The sequence below is a fragment of the Nicotiana sylvestris genome, chromosome 6, assembly GCF_000393655.2.
Source record: "Nicotiana sylvestris chromosome 6, ASM39365v2, whole genome shotgun sequence".
NCBI lineage: Eukaryota > Viridiplantae > Streptophyta > Magnoliopsida > Solanales > Solanaceae > Nicotiana > Nicotiana sylvestris.
In genome coordinates, this window is record NC_091062.1 from 140,713,376 (window position 1) to 140,729,418 (window position 16,043).

Sequence of the window (16,043 nt, forward strand, 5' to 3'; positions counted from 1 at the left end):
CACTGAGGTGTTTCTCTATTCGTTCGCCTGTGCGGCCTTTGTGTCCCTACTTGTGCAGAGAGTAGAAGGTGAGTTAGACTGATACTTTCCTTGCCCCCGTTTGGTGATCCGATGGAGGAGAACAGGTTGGTAACATTGTTCGTCTTGTTTGGCATATCGATGGTTGATGGGGCGGAGATTTCTAAGTTTGGTAATTTTGCTCGGCTCTCCTCCCCCTACCGCACTGCGCCTTTGTCTCGCGTAGGTTGGGTTTTTCCTTCGCGCTCCTTTTGGTGGATGATCGTGTTTCCTTTCTTTGATCTGGGAGAGACTAGAAAACTTCACTAAGAAATCTCCACAGACGGCGCCAAATTGTTTGACTCAAAAGATATCAAAACCTTTTTGAACAAATCAATCAAAGAAGATGAATGGGTAAATCTTAGTCAGACATAATTAATTCTAGATCGAAGAGTTAGCAGTGCGGATCACATATAAGATAAAAGAAATGTAAATGATCTTATTGAAATTCAATATTGTGTCTCCCATCGATTGATAAGGGGATGGCTTTACATATTCTTCTAGAGATCACTTTTCTTTTCCTTATCAGGAATACAAGAAGAGGGCTTTTTCAGCCTTAGAGGGAGAGGGGAGGGAGCCCCCCTTATCGAAGGTTTTCCCTTGCTATATATAGTCAAGGAACCCATGCCCTTTGTTTGGTCCGACGTCCGCTTGCCTCCAATGTGTCTTGGTTGCCCCTTTAGGCGTTGTTCCTCCCGACTCGACGGATGTCGGGAAAAGGGGGTAGGGTTGACTATGTTATTTGTCACTGCCCGATCCATTAGGTGGGACGTTGTTTAGTTCGATAGTGACGGTCAGATTTCGACCAATACAGGTACGATATCTAGACTTACAATCCTATATTACTTGTACGACCATATATACTTGCGTGTACGTTGGGAGCAACCCATACAATTAATTCTTTAAACTTGAAGGGAGGTTTTTACATTTAATTACTAAAAGGCTCGAGGAGTTTTAAATTAGTAATGCATCAGATCAGCATAAATAAGCAAGGACCTTATGACATAACCATATCCTTCTTAATAAATTGCTACACTCTCAGTCAAAAGTCAACCTACACCCAAAGTTCACATTTTGAACACTACTGGCTCATATTTTGCTTCTATAAATGCTACTGTCTTTTTAGTCTTTCCTCCATATTCAACCTCGTTCGCATCCCTTAGAAAAAACGAAAAAGTAGTTCTTTTTTTTCGCCACAAAAAAAAATGATTAATAATTTTTCTTCAAGAAAGCACTTCATTTTTATTTGTACTATAGCAATAATTGTTCCAAGATTGATCGTGGCTCAGAAATGTGGTTGTGCAGAAGGCTTATGCTGCAGCAAATGGGGTTATTGTGGCACAGGAAATGATTACTGTGGAAAAGGCTGCCAAGGAGGGCCTTGTTATGGTTCACTAATTAGCAATGGATCAGCTTTTTCTGTTTCTGAAATTGTTTCTGAAGCATTCTTCAATGGAATTGCTAATCAAGCTGCTTCTAGCTGTGATGGCAAAGGTTTTTACACAAGATCTGCCTTTCTTGAAGCTCTCAAGTCTTATCCTCGTTTTGGAACTGTTGGTTCTTCTAATGATACTAGGCGTGAAATTGCCGCTTTCTTTGCTCATGTCACTCATGAGACTGGACGTAAGTCATTTTCCTTGCAACTCTCCGATGCCACAATCGTGAAAATTGCACGGGCTAGCTAGTTTTCGGACTGGTAATCGAAAATAACCAACGTTTGCAAAATCATTAAAAAATAGGCATTGTTTTGCTGAAACACGAAAAAGTTCCAGCATAATATGCTGTATTATGGAGCTCCTGCGTATAAGCTTCCAGTATATTATGTTGGAACTTGTGGCATGGGCTTTAACTTTACTCAACTAACAACATAGTTCTTTTTCTTCTTCTTTTTTTTTTTTTTTTTTGCAATGCAGACATGTGCTACATAAGTGAGATAAATGGACCAACCAGGGACTACTGTGATCAGCAAAACGTAGAGTACCCTTGTGTCCCCGGCAAGAAATACTATGGCCGAGGACCGATCCAATTGTCATGGAATTTCAACTATGGACCAGCGGGAAAAGACATCGGATTCGATGGCCTAAACGACCCTGATATCGTGGCTAGAGACAGCATTATATCATTCAAGACAGCCTTGTGGTACTGGATGAGCAACTGCCACTCTCTCATAACTTCCGGCCAAGGTTTTGGGGCGACGATTCGAGCTACTTATGGCCCGTTTGAGTGTGATGGTGGCAATCCTCCGGCTGTTGCTAGAAGGATTGACTATTACACTGAGTATTGTCACCAACTTGGTGTAGAGACTGGGAATAATTCCTCTTGTTAAGAGAATTTCACATTTGAATAATGACTACATAAGGAAAAATGTCAATCAAATGAAAAGGGATACTTCACTTCGAATGAAAGACGGTACTACTTGAGTTCTCTTTTTTTCGGCATCACAGACTCTTACAAGCCAATTAGACCAACCAATGTTCGTGGTTCAGAATAGGCTTGACCCATAAATCTGGCTCAACTCTACCCCCTATTAGCTGTTGGGCTTGAATTTCGTAGCGGGATCTTTACACAAATAGCACAAAAGATTAATGTAAGTAAGACCCAACTAAACCAATACAAATAACATAAAAATAAGTTTTAATCCAGATAACCACCAAACAGAGTGCCTATTTCATGACTTACTGGTTCTGGAACATATGAAAAAAGCAAAAAATGAAAAATAAAATTGGTGAATAAAAAGAACTACACAATCTCATGTTAGGTTCTGACAACCAAAAGTATGTATAGCTGCAACCAAACAAACTAAAAGATGACATTGAAGTAGGTAACCAGTCTAATTTGGTCCACTCTACTCTAAGATTGCCACAGCTGTTCTTCAAAGAACTAAAAAACAAGATTATGACAGAATCTCTTCAAAGTTCCATAATACCAACAAGCTCTTTGGAAAGTTTCACTAATTTAGAAGTGAAAAAATTGAGTAAAAACATCTCCTCTCATCATTCTATGCAGTTGGAGTTATAATGCAGTTTCAGATTTGTCATCCCAAATGGGAGTCAAATCCTACAACTCTATCCTAGAAACAAAAGTGGGGGAATAAACCAAAGGACTAAAGTTCATGTAGAGGCCTTTTGAGCAGCTGATTTCTTCTTCGACTTCTCCAACTTTTTGTCAGAATCAGCAGCTTTCCTCTTGTCCTTTCTCTCCCTCTTTTTTAGTGCAGTCAAGCGGGCCTTCAGCAAAATCGCATAAGATGCTTGGAAACGCTGGTGATCTTTTGCTCCAACCTGTTAGTCCAAAGAAATCAAGTGCATCAGTGACTACAAGTGAAATGATGTATCAAAACATAAATAATAATCAGAAACTACATGAACACTAAGTCAAACATGAATACAAATTAAGTAAAGAAAATTTAAGTGTGTGTACTTTGTCTCCATTATAGGATGTAGAAAAACATTCAAGGAAAAATGAGAAGGGATAGCTACCAGACATACCAGTCAAAGCTCTATATTAGAGGATTAACGCATCCTTAGACATAGACACATGATGGGCTTCATCAACCCAAACTTCATTCACATACATGAGCACCACGGAGAAACTTTGGCAAGTTCTCAATTTCAAGAAGTAACAACCAAAGAGTATTTGCAAGTAGGATTCAGCTCGCAAATTAGGATTCAGCTCGCAAATGATTTCAGCACTAAAATTTGCCTATCATAATTCATGCGTGCCTAACATAAAAGGAAAAAAAACTACAGAAAGCAGGATTGTCCCTCTACAGCCAACGCTACTTCTGTGAGCAGGAAAATGAAGATGCTGAGCTTTTATTCATACACTGCAAAATTTGCAGCTTTAGCTATGAGGGCCCTTTCTTAGATTATTTCACTGCAGAGGGCTATGAACCACGACTGTCAAGGAACTCTTTTGTTGCTGGGCAAGAAAGTGCAAGCAAGAAGATATGGAAAACAATCACTACATGTATTCTGTGAGTGCTATTGAATGAGAAAAATCAACGAACTTCTGAGGACAAAACAAGGCCTGCACATAATTTAAAATACAAGTGTTTATATCTAGTAGCTATGTTGTAATCTCACAAATGTATATGAAGTGATACCTTGATTACTTCCCAACATCACTGCATGAATAGTTAAAATTTAAGCAAAAACTCTTTTGTACACTCAAAACATTACCTTAGTGCTGGATTTTGCTAGTTAATAAGACTGTTATTTAATTATAAGTAAAGAATGTCCTTATAAAAGAACTTATAAGAAAATACTGAAAAGTTAGTTTTAAAGGTCATGTCAATGCTTAAATTTTGAATAGTTTGAATTCATAGAAATTGTCCGGAGATCAAGTGGTTCATACATTTCAGAACATTCCAAAATCGTGAGAGCATCATATAAGTTTAGGCAGGGAGTACCAAGGAAGCGCCCAGCATCTATTAATCCCAGTAACCAGTAACCACATGGAGACTAAGAGATATCACCTCCTTACCTTAATCCCAGTCATCTCCCAATAGTTCAACCATTTCCCTCAATCCTTGAGGTAATGCATGCAGAAAGAGCTCATTATAAATGACTAATTGCTATTGAACTTGGACTACAATTCTGCAATAATAAAGTGGCCTAGTGGTCAATTAAGTAGGTTGGGCAAAAACACTAGGTAATTTCTTCCCATCAGTCCAAGTCTTGATGGACAAAGTTGGTACATGTACTGGTGGGAGGTAGTAGGTACCCCGTGGAATAAGACGAGGTTCGTGCAAGCTGGCCCAAACACCACAGTTATAATAGTAATAATAATAATAATAATGGATAATTGGGGAACGGGTGCCTTCTATCAATTGTCATAATTGTAAAGATCCAAAAGGGGGACAGTTGTTATGCAGCTAAAGTGACTAATTCCATTAGCAAAGATGGCATCTGCTAGAAGACAGGTTAAAGCTCAAAGGTGCTTATCAGCAGCAAAGGCTAAGCAAAAGAGCATTTGACAATGTTCCTAAAACAATATATTGATAGCGAGAAATTCCCATGACAGGAAGCTAAGGAAGAAAGAAAAATTGTTGTACTTGACGTAGATGTCATTTTTAGAAAATGAGTAAGTCGCATGAAAGAACAAAGCATCTTCGTCAAACTAAAAGGAAACACGGGGCGTGCAATAATCATGCATCTAGTAACTCCATAGATCTTAAACCTAATATACACGTTTAATAGGCAATGTTACTTAGAGTGGAGGTGATGCTATGGAATTTTTCCGTCCAAACAGGGCAGGATTTCCACATTTTTGCCTCAAAAGACAAACAAATGGATTCCTTTGACTATTGATTTTCAAAGATCTCTCTCTCTCCCTCTCCCCCTCCCCCTCCCTCTCCCCCTCTCCCCCTCCACGTAGATGGGTTTCTTCAGCCTCTTATAGATCCACATATTAAAGAGTTTCTGTTTGATACGGATAATAAGTCTCTGTCTTACTAGTCATCTTCATAGTCACCCAACAACAACAACAACAACATACACAGTATAATCCCACAAGTGGGATCTGGGGAGGGTAGTGAGTACGCAGCCTTACCCCTACCTTTATGCAGGTAGAGAGTCTTTTTCCGATAGAACCTCGGCTCAAAGCTAGCATGCATAATCCATCAAAGCTAGTATACATCTTCATAGTTACCCGCTTGCAGAAAACTTGTGCCCAAAAGGTAAACAATATTACGTGACAAATTTTGTAGTTCCACCAAACTTTGTTTTCCTAAGTACTAACAGTTTTTGCTATCAAATTTAGATGCTAGCCCCAGATGCTAGAAGCATCCCCAGAAGCAAATTCAGATTCTAGTCTTACATTTTTATTTTATTAATGGTAAGGAAAGATATATAAGATTTCTTTTATGGACTCACTTCTTATATAAGTACTAGAAACTATACGTTACCATATCAATCTCCAACTTTTCTCTGTTCCTTTAATTGTTTTCCTTCTCCTTCCATCTAATTGTTTATGTTGGGCATCACTAGAGGAACCGAGGAAGGAAGCGAAACCGATGATCCAGAGGGCACAGAGGAGGAAAGTGAGGATAGTGCCTCTAGAATAATATAGTTTTTTTATGACGTAAATGAAGTGCCTCCAGAATAATATAGTTTTGCGTTTAATAAGAGGAACAATAAATAACATCACTGTTGGGGCCCTAATATTGTATTACAAGCATATACTTTAACTATTAGTTCTCAATGAAGTAAACAAGGGCCACATTATCATTCTGTTTGAATCACAAGGCTGTCACCCCTTTATAAAATTTATAGCTCCCTATCTCAAAGACCAAGGCAAGGAGCACAGACCTTTCTAATTCTTATCCACACATTTAAACTTATGCAACAACAATTAATTCATACAAGACACTAACACTATCACATCTTCCTATTAGAGAACATCCCAAAGTGTTATTCAACAAAGCGGAAAGAAAAGAAAAAGAGGCAAGACTTGCAGAAAGAAGCCCTAAACCACACTCCAATCAACAGTACTAAGAAATAGGAAAGAATGAAATGCTTTCTACATTACCATTGTGGAAATATTCTTTTTCCCATCAGTTGCTCGGATCAGGCACTTAAATTCAATATTTTCGCCAGCTGTCTTCATCTTGTTCCGTTGGGCTTTAGATTTATCAGAAGCTGTAATACAGAGGAAAAACTGCTCATTCGGTATTTCAATCAACGGCTCTATTGTTAATCGTTCAAAAAGAGAATGCACAGAGCCAAAAATACAGAAAAAACAATGACGAGGCAAACTCACAGTGTTTGAGAGTAACCCAAACAGAACCATGCTCAGTAGTTCGCTCAAACATGCTTGTCAGTTCATTGAGGAATGGGTCTGGCTGTAATCGTACCTGACAAATTTAATTCCAACTAATAGTTGTCAACTTATATTCTACCAAAAAATGTAAAATTAGCAAAACACTAGTATCCACAATAGGAAGCACAATCAGCTTTGTTATGTGATTTTGACATAGCCAATTTGAGCTGCGCATTGTTAGTGCCAAGCCCGGACAAATGAGGAAGAATCACAATAGGTGTGTGCCTAGGGAAGCATGTAACGATGAATTCAATGTGTAGAGTTAGAGGATTCATGGAATTATGACTATTTCTACTCTGCTATCTACCTATGTGATTGTTCCTCCTTTATCCGGTACAGGAGGTTGATAGCCATAGCAAATATAGTCGTAAGTTCGCGAATCCTCTGACCCCACACATGGAACTATCATTACACGACCTCCTAGGAAGATACTACATCAGCACCTGGGTGTAATGTTAAACGACCAAGGGATCCATCAGCCCAACTAGTTTGGGGCTGGGTTTAATCAAAAAGCACACTTGAACTGGTACTAAGTAATTTTCAAAATCAATATACTGGGAATTACGATACAAATATATATCCGATACAAGCAATGCACAAAATCCAGCATCAATTTTATAATCTACAGACCCCAGAATCTGAACAAGAAAAATTAAGATCAATGTGCTATTTAATCAGAAAAGCATAGCATTGATTACTGATAAGTAAGAATTATTATCGCAACGAATTGATCTATTTTCAGATTTGATTCAAAGAATTAGATAAAGGATAATTTTGATTACTTCAATTTTGGGCTTACCATGTTCGAAGCCCTTTTCTCTAGTAGCAACGATCTCAAAGAGCAAAACCCAAAAACCGAAACTCAGAAGACGAAACACCCAGCGACGAAGAGGACGGAGGAAGGCAGAATAGATGCGAGGTTTATATGGGTCAAAGAATGGTCGTTTAGAAAATTATGGGAAAACCCAAAAAGGCAAAAGGCAATAGTCAAAATAATTAAATGACAAAAAAAAAAGGTAAAAGAAAAGAAAGTTGATGAATTATGAGGAGAAAAAAGGTAACTAACACTGGTTATGTAGAGATTATAGTATTGACATTATTTACGATGAATAATAATATAAGAACTATAGTATTTGGTGATTAATAATATTGGGATAATTACGCTGTCAATGATAAATATATGAGGAATTGTTTTGATTAGTTGCATTATTAGTAAAAATAATCTCCTTAAAATTCTGCAAAGCTAATAAATATTTTATGCATCAAAATAAATTTTCACAAAATTAGTGCAGCATTTGGTCTATATATAAGAAAAAATGAATCACCCAGAGTTTGATTGAGTAGTAATTTAATAATAATATTATCCACCGTCGGGTGTAAGGATCGATTCTTATTGTTCTATTTTCTTTTCCTCATTCTTATTTTAAGTTTTAAATAATTAGTAGCATCGATAAAATTCAAATAATCTAGTGGTATCATGAAAGTTTTATTTCCACAACCCCCAACCCCACCCCCACCGCGTTTCGTCCCGTCCGGTATGGAATAAAAAGTTTTAAATAATAATTAGATTAACATCTTTTCTTCTTCTTCTTTTTTCCCTCAATAAAGTGACTTCAGATTTAGAAAAAAATTGTGATTTTGCTCTTCTAAATATTGTGCTACTCAAATTTTGATCATTTGTTGTTCAACTTAACAGGTTTAACTTTTAATTAGATTAAATATTTGATTCTTCAATTAAATCAAACGTGTGATTTAGTCCTTACAACTGCAATAAGGCTATATGATGGAAATCAAAACTATCTATATTTATATCTATCTATAGATATAGATATAGATATATATATAAAAGGAGAAGCAAAAGCATGTAATGATGCCAAGTGGCATAATCACACTTAAACAAGTGTTATTTTTTTGGACACATCTCCAACAAAGTTGGAGTTTAAAATTATTTTAAACTAAAAATAGGCAAAAAAAGATTCAACCATACGAATTCAAAAAAAAAAAGGGATACTGCCTGCCTGCCGTATTGGGCAATTATTTTATTTATTTATAAGACTTGAAAATTAACAAAAAAATAAATATTTCTCTTTTGAAACTCTTTTGAAAGGCGAAAATATTCAACCTACACATTCACAAAAATGGATACTTTCCATGTTTGGCCATTATTTTATTTACTTATTAGACTTGGCAATTAAGAAAATATAAATACTTCCTTGAATTGGCCGTTTTCTTTTACAAAGAAAAATCGTGAGGATGAAACGCACGAATCATCATCTTCCCAAACGTGGGTTCAACAATAATTTTAAACTAACTCAAACAACCCACGATTTATGCAGTTTCATATGTAAAATTCCTTTTTCACTTGCCATTTTCTCCACTCAGCACAACAACAACTTTGCAAATATGGCTACAATCAGACAAATTTCAAGCATAGATGTAATTAAATCTGAGTTGGAGTCGTTCGAATGTAAAAAATTCGAACCGTTTCAAGCCTGAAATTAATACCATATTCCATAGAGTTAGATTTTACTCGATGCATAGGTAACATATTCTACTTTCACATAGTTTTTATGTGAATCCTTCCTCTGGTGCTTTAATGGATAACTTTTCCACAATCCTCAAATACATAAATTTGTACTTATGAAACAATTATGTCTAGTGCTCTTCTATGCTGCTTTAATAGATAATTTTTTTCACAATCTTCAAATTACAAATAAAACGATTATGTGTGCTATCAATATTTCTCTTTATGTTTCTAAAAATAGAATTCATAGTTGTGTACCAATTTGTATGTATATGGAATTTATCAGCAATGTCATATATCCTAATAATGAATCTGCCTTTCATTAGTTATTTGAACGATTAGTTATTTGAACTAATCGAATGTTGAATGAATGTGTTGGTGAAGCTAAGATTTATACGAGATACTTCAATATTTGTAAACTCATTGTTGGGAGATGCTTTTTAAGTAGTTGTGTCTGATTAATAAGGTTCTGTAAAGTACATTTGCATTGTACAAGAACTGACATTGTCTGCTCCTAGAATGCGAAATCAAATTCTATTACTTCCCCTGTTAGTTCTGCTTACTATTTTCTGACAATAATCATCAGGGGAACTATCCATGAAATGTCAAAAAGTTAATGCATATTATGTTCAAAAGCTACAGAAGTGTTGCAGTTTTTAAGAAGCAAATTTATAGGAGGAATTTTTGATGTTAACATAGGAGTTTTTGGTGCTTTGTGAACTGGTTTTATTTATTGTGTTCAAAACTTCATTTATGATTTTTTTTTCCCAGTTGATTGTTTATGGACAAAGTTTAGCAATGAGTAAAATATGATTTTTCTTATGGTTCTTACAAATTTGGAGAAAAAGGGAGGAACCAAAAAAAAGGAGGACTTAGAGTGAAACCATGTAGTACTATAGGTTATGTCATAGTCATACATTTGCGTGCTTTCATGTATGATACTGTAGATACTAATCCCAGTCTTTAATGGAAAAATAGAGTGAACAAACAAGCAGTATACTTCACACCTCATTTGATTGAAATGTTTATCAAAGAGCTTACTGCTTTCTTTTTCTATTAGTTGATTGCGGGTCTTAATCTTTTTAGACTTTTGGTAATTGCAGAAAGATACTGATATAAGAAACAAGGACGCGCATTTCATTTTCAGGCAGGTTTCTGTTGTTATATATGATCTTCTTTACTTCAATATTTGATTTTCTTAAATTTCTTTTAGCCTTCCTATCTTTCTGTATTTTGGATGGTAAACTAGAAGATATATCTTTATGTATACTTTACCATCTTTCTACTGTTTTCATCAATTTGGAAAGGACGAAAGAGAAAGAATTGAAAAAATAGAAAAACACATGTTGAATATGTTTCTGTTTATCTTGCTAAAGAAGAATTCCTGAATCCGTTGAGACCTTAAAGATAATCACTTTCATAAAGAGAGCTTGGAACTATCTTACATATGAATAATTTTGTTGCCAGCCTCGATCTTCTCTAGAGACCAAAAAAGAAGGGGAACTGCATGTTGGAAAATAACAATATAATTTTCTGGATATAATTCTCTACTGTCTCAACTAAGCCAAAGTAACAGTGAAAATTCATTTTAAAAAATTGTTCAGTACATTGCAAATTTCATGTTTTCTCACAGACATCTTTTCTTTCTCTGTGTCTTTGTTACATTCAGGGATTTGAACCGATGTGAGAAACATGAATTCCTAAAGATAAGGGGGATGGATACAAGGTGCCTTTCGAGTTTGAGAATTTCAGTGAAAGATCTGAACTGCTCATATTAAAAGAAAATTGTGGTACACCAATACTTAACTCTTTTCATATATCTAAGCTTTAATAAACATAACTAACTTACATATTCAATAACGAACGGATAGGTTGTCCCAGGTAAACACTTCTCTATGGAGTTGCTGCCTAAGTGTTAATTCATGTGTTATTTTTTTGGATACATCTCCAACAAAGTTGGAGTTTAAAATTATTTGAAACTAAAAATAGGCAAAAAAAAGATTCAACCATACGAATTCAAAAAAAAGGGATACTGCCTGCCGTATTGGGCAATTATTTATTATTTATAAGACTTGGAAATTAAGAAAAAATAAATATTTATTCATAAAAGGAGAAGCAAAAGCATGTAATGATGCCAAGTGGCATAATCACAATTAAACAAGTGTTATTTTTTTGGACACATCTCCGACAAAGTTGGAGTTTAAAATTATTTGAAACTAAAAATAGACAAAAAAAAATTCAACCATACGAATTCAAAAAAAAAAAGGATACTGCCTGCCGTATTGGGCAATTATTTTATTTATTTATAAGACTTGGAAATTAAGAAAAAAATAAATATTTCTCTTTTGAAACTCTTTTGAAAGGCGAAATATTCAACCTACACATTCACAAAAATGGATACTTCCCATGTTTGACCATTATTATATTTACTTATTAGACTTGGCAATTAAGAAAATATAAATACTTCTTGAAATTGGCCGTTTTCTTTTACAAAGAAAAACCGTGAGGATGAAACGCACGACTCATCATCTTCCCAAACGTGGGTTCAACAATAATTTTAAACTAACTCAAACAATCCACGATTTATGCAATTTCATATGTAAAATCCCTTTTTCACTTGGCATTTTCTCCACTCAACACTACAACAACTTTGCAAATATGGCTACAATCAGACAAATTCCAAGCATAGATGCAATTAAATTTGAGTTGGATTCGTTCGAATGTAAAAAATTCGAATCGTTTCAAGCCTGAAATTAATACCATATTCCATAGAGTTAGATTTTACCCGATGCATAGGTAACATATTCTACTTTCACATAGTTTTTATGTGAATCCTTTCTCTGGTGCTTTAATGGATAACTTTTCCACAATCCTCAAATACATAAATTTATACTTATGAAACAATTATGTGTAGTGCTCTTCTATGCTGCTTTAATAGATATTTTTTTCACAATCTTCAAATTACTAATAAAACGATTATGTGTGCTACCAATATTTCTCTTTATGTTTCAGAAAATAGGATTTATAGTTGTGTACCAATTTGTATGTATATGGAATTTATCAGCAATGTGATATATCCTAATAATGAATCTGCCTTCTAAGGAGTATGTTATTAGGACGAAGAAAAAAATACAGAAAAATCAATATTTTTTTTCCAGCATTGCTGAAGTACTTGCTAAGACTGATATGAAATTTCATATGTTCCTATAGCCTCTACGGTCTACGATATTGCTCCAATCATTCAAATTTTGCATGAACGATTATGTATAGTACACGTATTTAACTGTAATATTTTTGAAAGTTGGATTAATAATTGTGCACTAATTCCTACGTAAATATTGATCTATATTCATATTTAAAAAACTGATTCTTAAAATTAGTACTTAGTTGACTCTTTCAGTTAATTGTTTTATGCAACATGTTAGTTATTTGAATTAATCGAATGTTGAATGAATGTGTTGGTGAAGCTAAGATTTATACGAGATACTTCGATATTTGTAAACTCATTATTGGGAGATGCTTTTTAAGTAGTTGTGTCTGATTAATAAGGTTCTGTAAAGTACAGTTGCATTGTACAAGAACTGACATTGTCTGCTCCTAGAATGCGAAATCAAATTTTATTCCTTCCCCTGTTAGTTCTGCTTACTATTTTCTGACAATAATCATCAGGGGAACTATCCATGAAATGTCAAAAAGTTAATACATATTGTATTCAAAAGCTACAGAAGTGTTGCAGTTTTTAAGAAGCAAATTTATAGGAGGAATTTTTTATGTTAACAGAGGAGTTTTTAGTGCTTTGTGAACTGGTTTTATTTATTGTGTTCAAAACTTCATTAATAATTTTTTCCCCAATTGATTGTTTATGGACAAAGTTTAGCAATGAGTAAAATATGATTTTTCTTATGGTTCTTACAAATTTGGAGAAAAAGGGAGGGACAAAAAAAAAGGAGGACTTAGAGTGAATACTATTGTCACAACCCGGATTTCACACCCTCGAGAGTCGTGATGACGCCTACTGGTGAAAACTAGGTAAGCCAAATTATCCTAATTATTTAACCATTTCCAGTTTTAAACCATTATCAGTGATGAGTAGATATCATGCAAATAGTGAAAATAATTAAGCGGAAGACAAAATTTGACAATTTATCTTAATACAAAACTGCGAAAGTCTAAATACAACTCTACCCAGAATTTGGTGTCATAGCTTCACAGACGGTCTAAGAATACTACATACAAAGTCTGAAAGATAAAATATACACTGTTTCTGAAATGAGTAAAGGAAACAGGATAAAGAAAAAGATAGGAGGTGACGCCAAAGCCCACGGACGTCTGTAGGATTACCTCGTGTCGCCTGTGTGGGCTGAAGACAGTACCCTCAATGCGGTCCAAATACTCTGGTATTTGTATCTGCACACAGTGCAGAGTGTAGTATCAGCACAACCGACCCCATGTGCTGATAAGTGCCTAGCCAAACCTCGGCGAAGTAGTGACGAGGCTAGGACCAGACTACCAAATAAACCTGTGCAATATAGCATACAAAATAATAGGAAGCAGATAACAATGATGGCAACAATGATCAACCAGTGATATAAATAGCAAGCAACAAGAAGCATAAATGTTTCTCAACAAATAATAGATACAAGTGCAATCAATTTATCAAGTCCTTCAAATATAAATCTTTCGCCTATAAATCCTTCAAGTAATAATCTCAAAGATAATATGTTTTTCAATGAATAAATTTCGAATATATTTCCTTTAAATAAATATCTTTCAAAAAAGCATCTTTCGAATATAATTCTTTCGAGTAAAGGTCACCTTGTGACGCCTCATTCACTTAACATATAGTAGAGTACAGCTTCCAACCCAATTAGGAAATCAACAAGAAAATATGAAGTTATTTTTAGAAATCATTTGATAAAGAAGATACCCTTTTCAATTAAAGTACAACATCGAATGAATCATTACCTTTAACACGAGAAATTAATAAATCAAAACATAGTAGAAATTTCTTTTTAAGTAAAGTACAACCTCAAACGGTTTAAGGAAAATTTAGTTGAGAAATCAATTGAGTTAAAAATGTAACAATTGTTGAAATTTGGAGTATTGAACATATAAAAAAAAGGTTAAAAACATAATATCAAGAGAATTATAAAGGAATCAAAATCTAACCACTAACAAGAATAAGGAAAATAAAGGCAGATTTCACTTTCTTTTCACATCTTGTTGCAGGCGTGCAACCCGATCCCATTTCCTGTATCTCGTGGCAAGCGTGCCACCCGCACCCATTTCATGTATCTCGTGGTAGGCATACCACCCGCTCCCATTTCATTATATCTTGTGGTAGGCGTTCCACCCGCTCCCAGTTACAAGCCAACAATAATCACAAGAAATCCCGGCAAGGGAACAAGAGCAATATAACAATTTCCCGGCAAGGGAACAATGATATTTCAACAACATCCCGGCAAGGGAACAATAATATCAAACAAACATCCCGGCAAGGGAACAATGGTGATAATAACATATGAAGCGCAATAAATCACAACGGAGTCATAACAATTATAATACAAGACTCACGGGGCAATATAACAACTTTCCGGCAAAGGAACAATAATACAAACTGTCACACCTCCTTTTTACATACCCACGAGGGTACAAGGGAGTTTTTTCCAATTAAAGGACAATCGAAACGGGATTTGTTTATTTATTTCAGAGTCGCCACTTGGGAGATTTAGGGTGTCCCAAGTCACCAATTTTAATCCCGAATCGAGGAAAAGAATGACTCCATATTACAGTCTGCGTACCAGAAATCTGGATAAGGAATTCTGTTAACCCGGGAGAAGGTGTTAGGCATTCCCGAGTTCCGTGGTTCTAGCACGGTCGCTCAACTGTTATATTTGGCTTGATTATCTGATTTTATACGAATATGAACTTATGTGCAAATTTTAACTTTTAACCGCTTTTATCATTTACTGTTATTTTTGTCAAGAATTGCAACGTTGTGAAAATGTATCTCGAACCACGTTACAATCAATGTACCCGTGGTCGTCGACACACTTTGACTCCGTTGAGATTTGGATTTGGGTCACATCAATGTGCACCCGAGTTTAAGGAAATTAAATTATTAAAGGCGCGCCTAAAGCGACTAGCGTATTTATTTTGGGTAGGACCGTGGAATTTTGCTAAACGGTCCATCCCGAAATCTAAGCAATTTGAAAACAAATATTTACTGAGGGCCCCGCAATTTTGTATTTTTATTTGGCGAGGCTCATCTCATTCTTATTTTTTAAAAGGAATTTGCAACGTCATGGACACGCATCTCGAACCACGTCACAATCAATGTACCCGTGATTAGAAACACATTTCGACTCCGTTGAGATTTGGATTTGAGTCACATAAATGCGCACCCGAGTTTAAGAAGGTAAGATTTATTAAGGCGCGTCCTAAAGAGTCTAACGTATTGTTATTTTAGGAAGATGCCGTGAAGGTTCATTAAACGGCCAAATCCAAAGTCTAGTCAATGGTTATGTATTTTATTGAGGGCCCCGGCGATTTGTGATTTATTTGGCGAGGCTCGTCTCATTTTTATTTTAAAGGATAAACCTATAGTGACTACATTTTTCTATTAAGTTTGTCTCTAAAA

The 16,043-nt window shown here is 35.3% G+C and overlaps 2 protein-coding genes across 2 annotated transcripts; one reads left to right on the plus strand and one right to left on the minus strand.

Annotated features, from left to right (window-relative positions):
* Window positions 1-1,210: 1,210 nt before the first annotated feature.
* On the plus strand, window positions 1,211-2,948 carry LOC104248277 (endochitinase EP3-like). Its single transcript, XM_009804507.2, has 2 exons — window positions 1,211-1,680; window positions 1,971-2,948. The coding sequence occupies exons 1-2, from the start codon at window positions 1,263-1,265 to the stop codon at window positions 2,381-2,383; spliced, it is 831 nt and encodes a 276-aa protein (XP_009802809.1). The 5' UTR covers window positions 1,211-1,262; the 3' UTR covers window positions 2,384-2,948.
* Window positions 2,812-7,838, minus strand: LOC104248276 (signal recognition particle 14 kDa protein). The gene is made up of 4 exons (XM_009804506.2): window positions 7,679-7,838; window positions 6,820-6,913; window positions 6,589-6,698; window positions 2,812-3,338 (listed from the first exon to the last, which is right to left on the minus strand). The coding sequence occupies exons 1-4, from the start codon at window positions 7,679-7,681 to the stop codon at window positions 3,168-3,170; spliced, it is 378 nt and encodes a 125-aa protein (XP_009802808.1). The 5' UTR covers window positions 7,682-7,838; the 3' UTR covers window positions 2,812-3,167.
* Window positions 7,839-16,043: the final 8,205 nt, after the last annotated feature.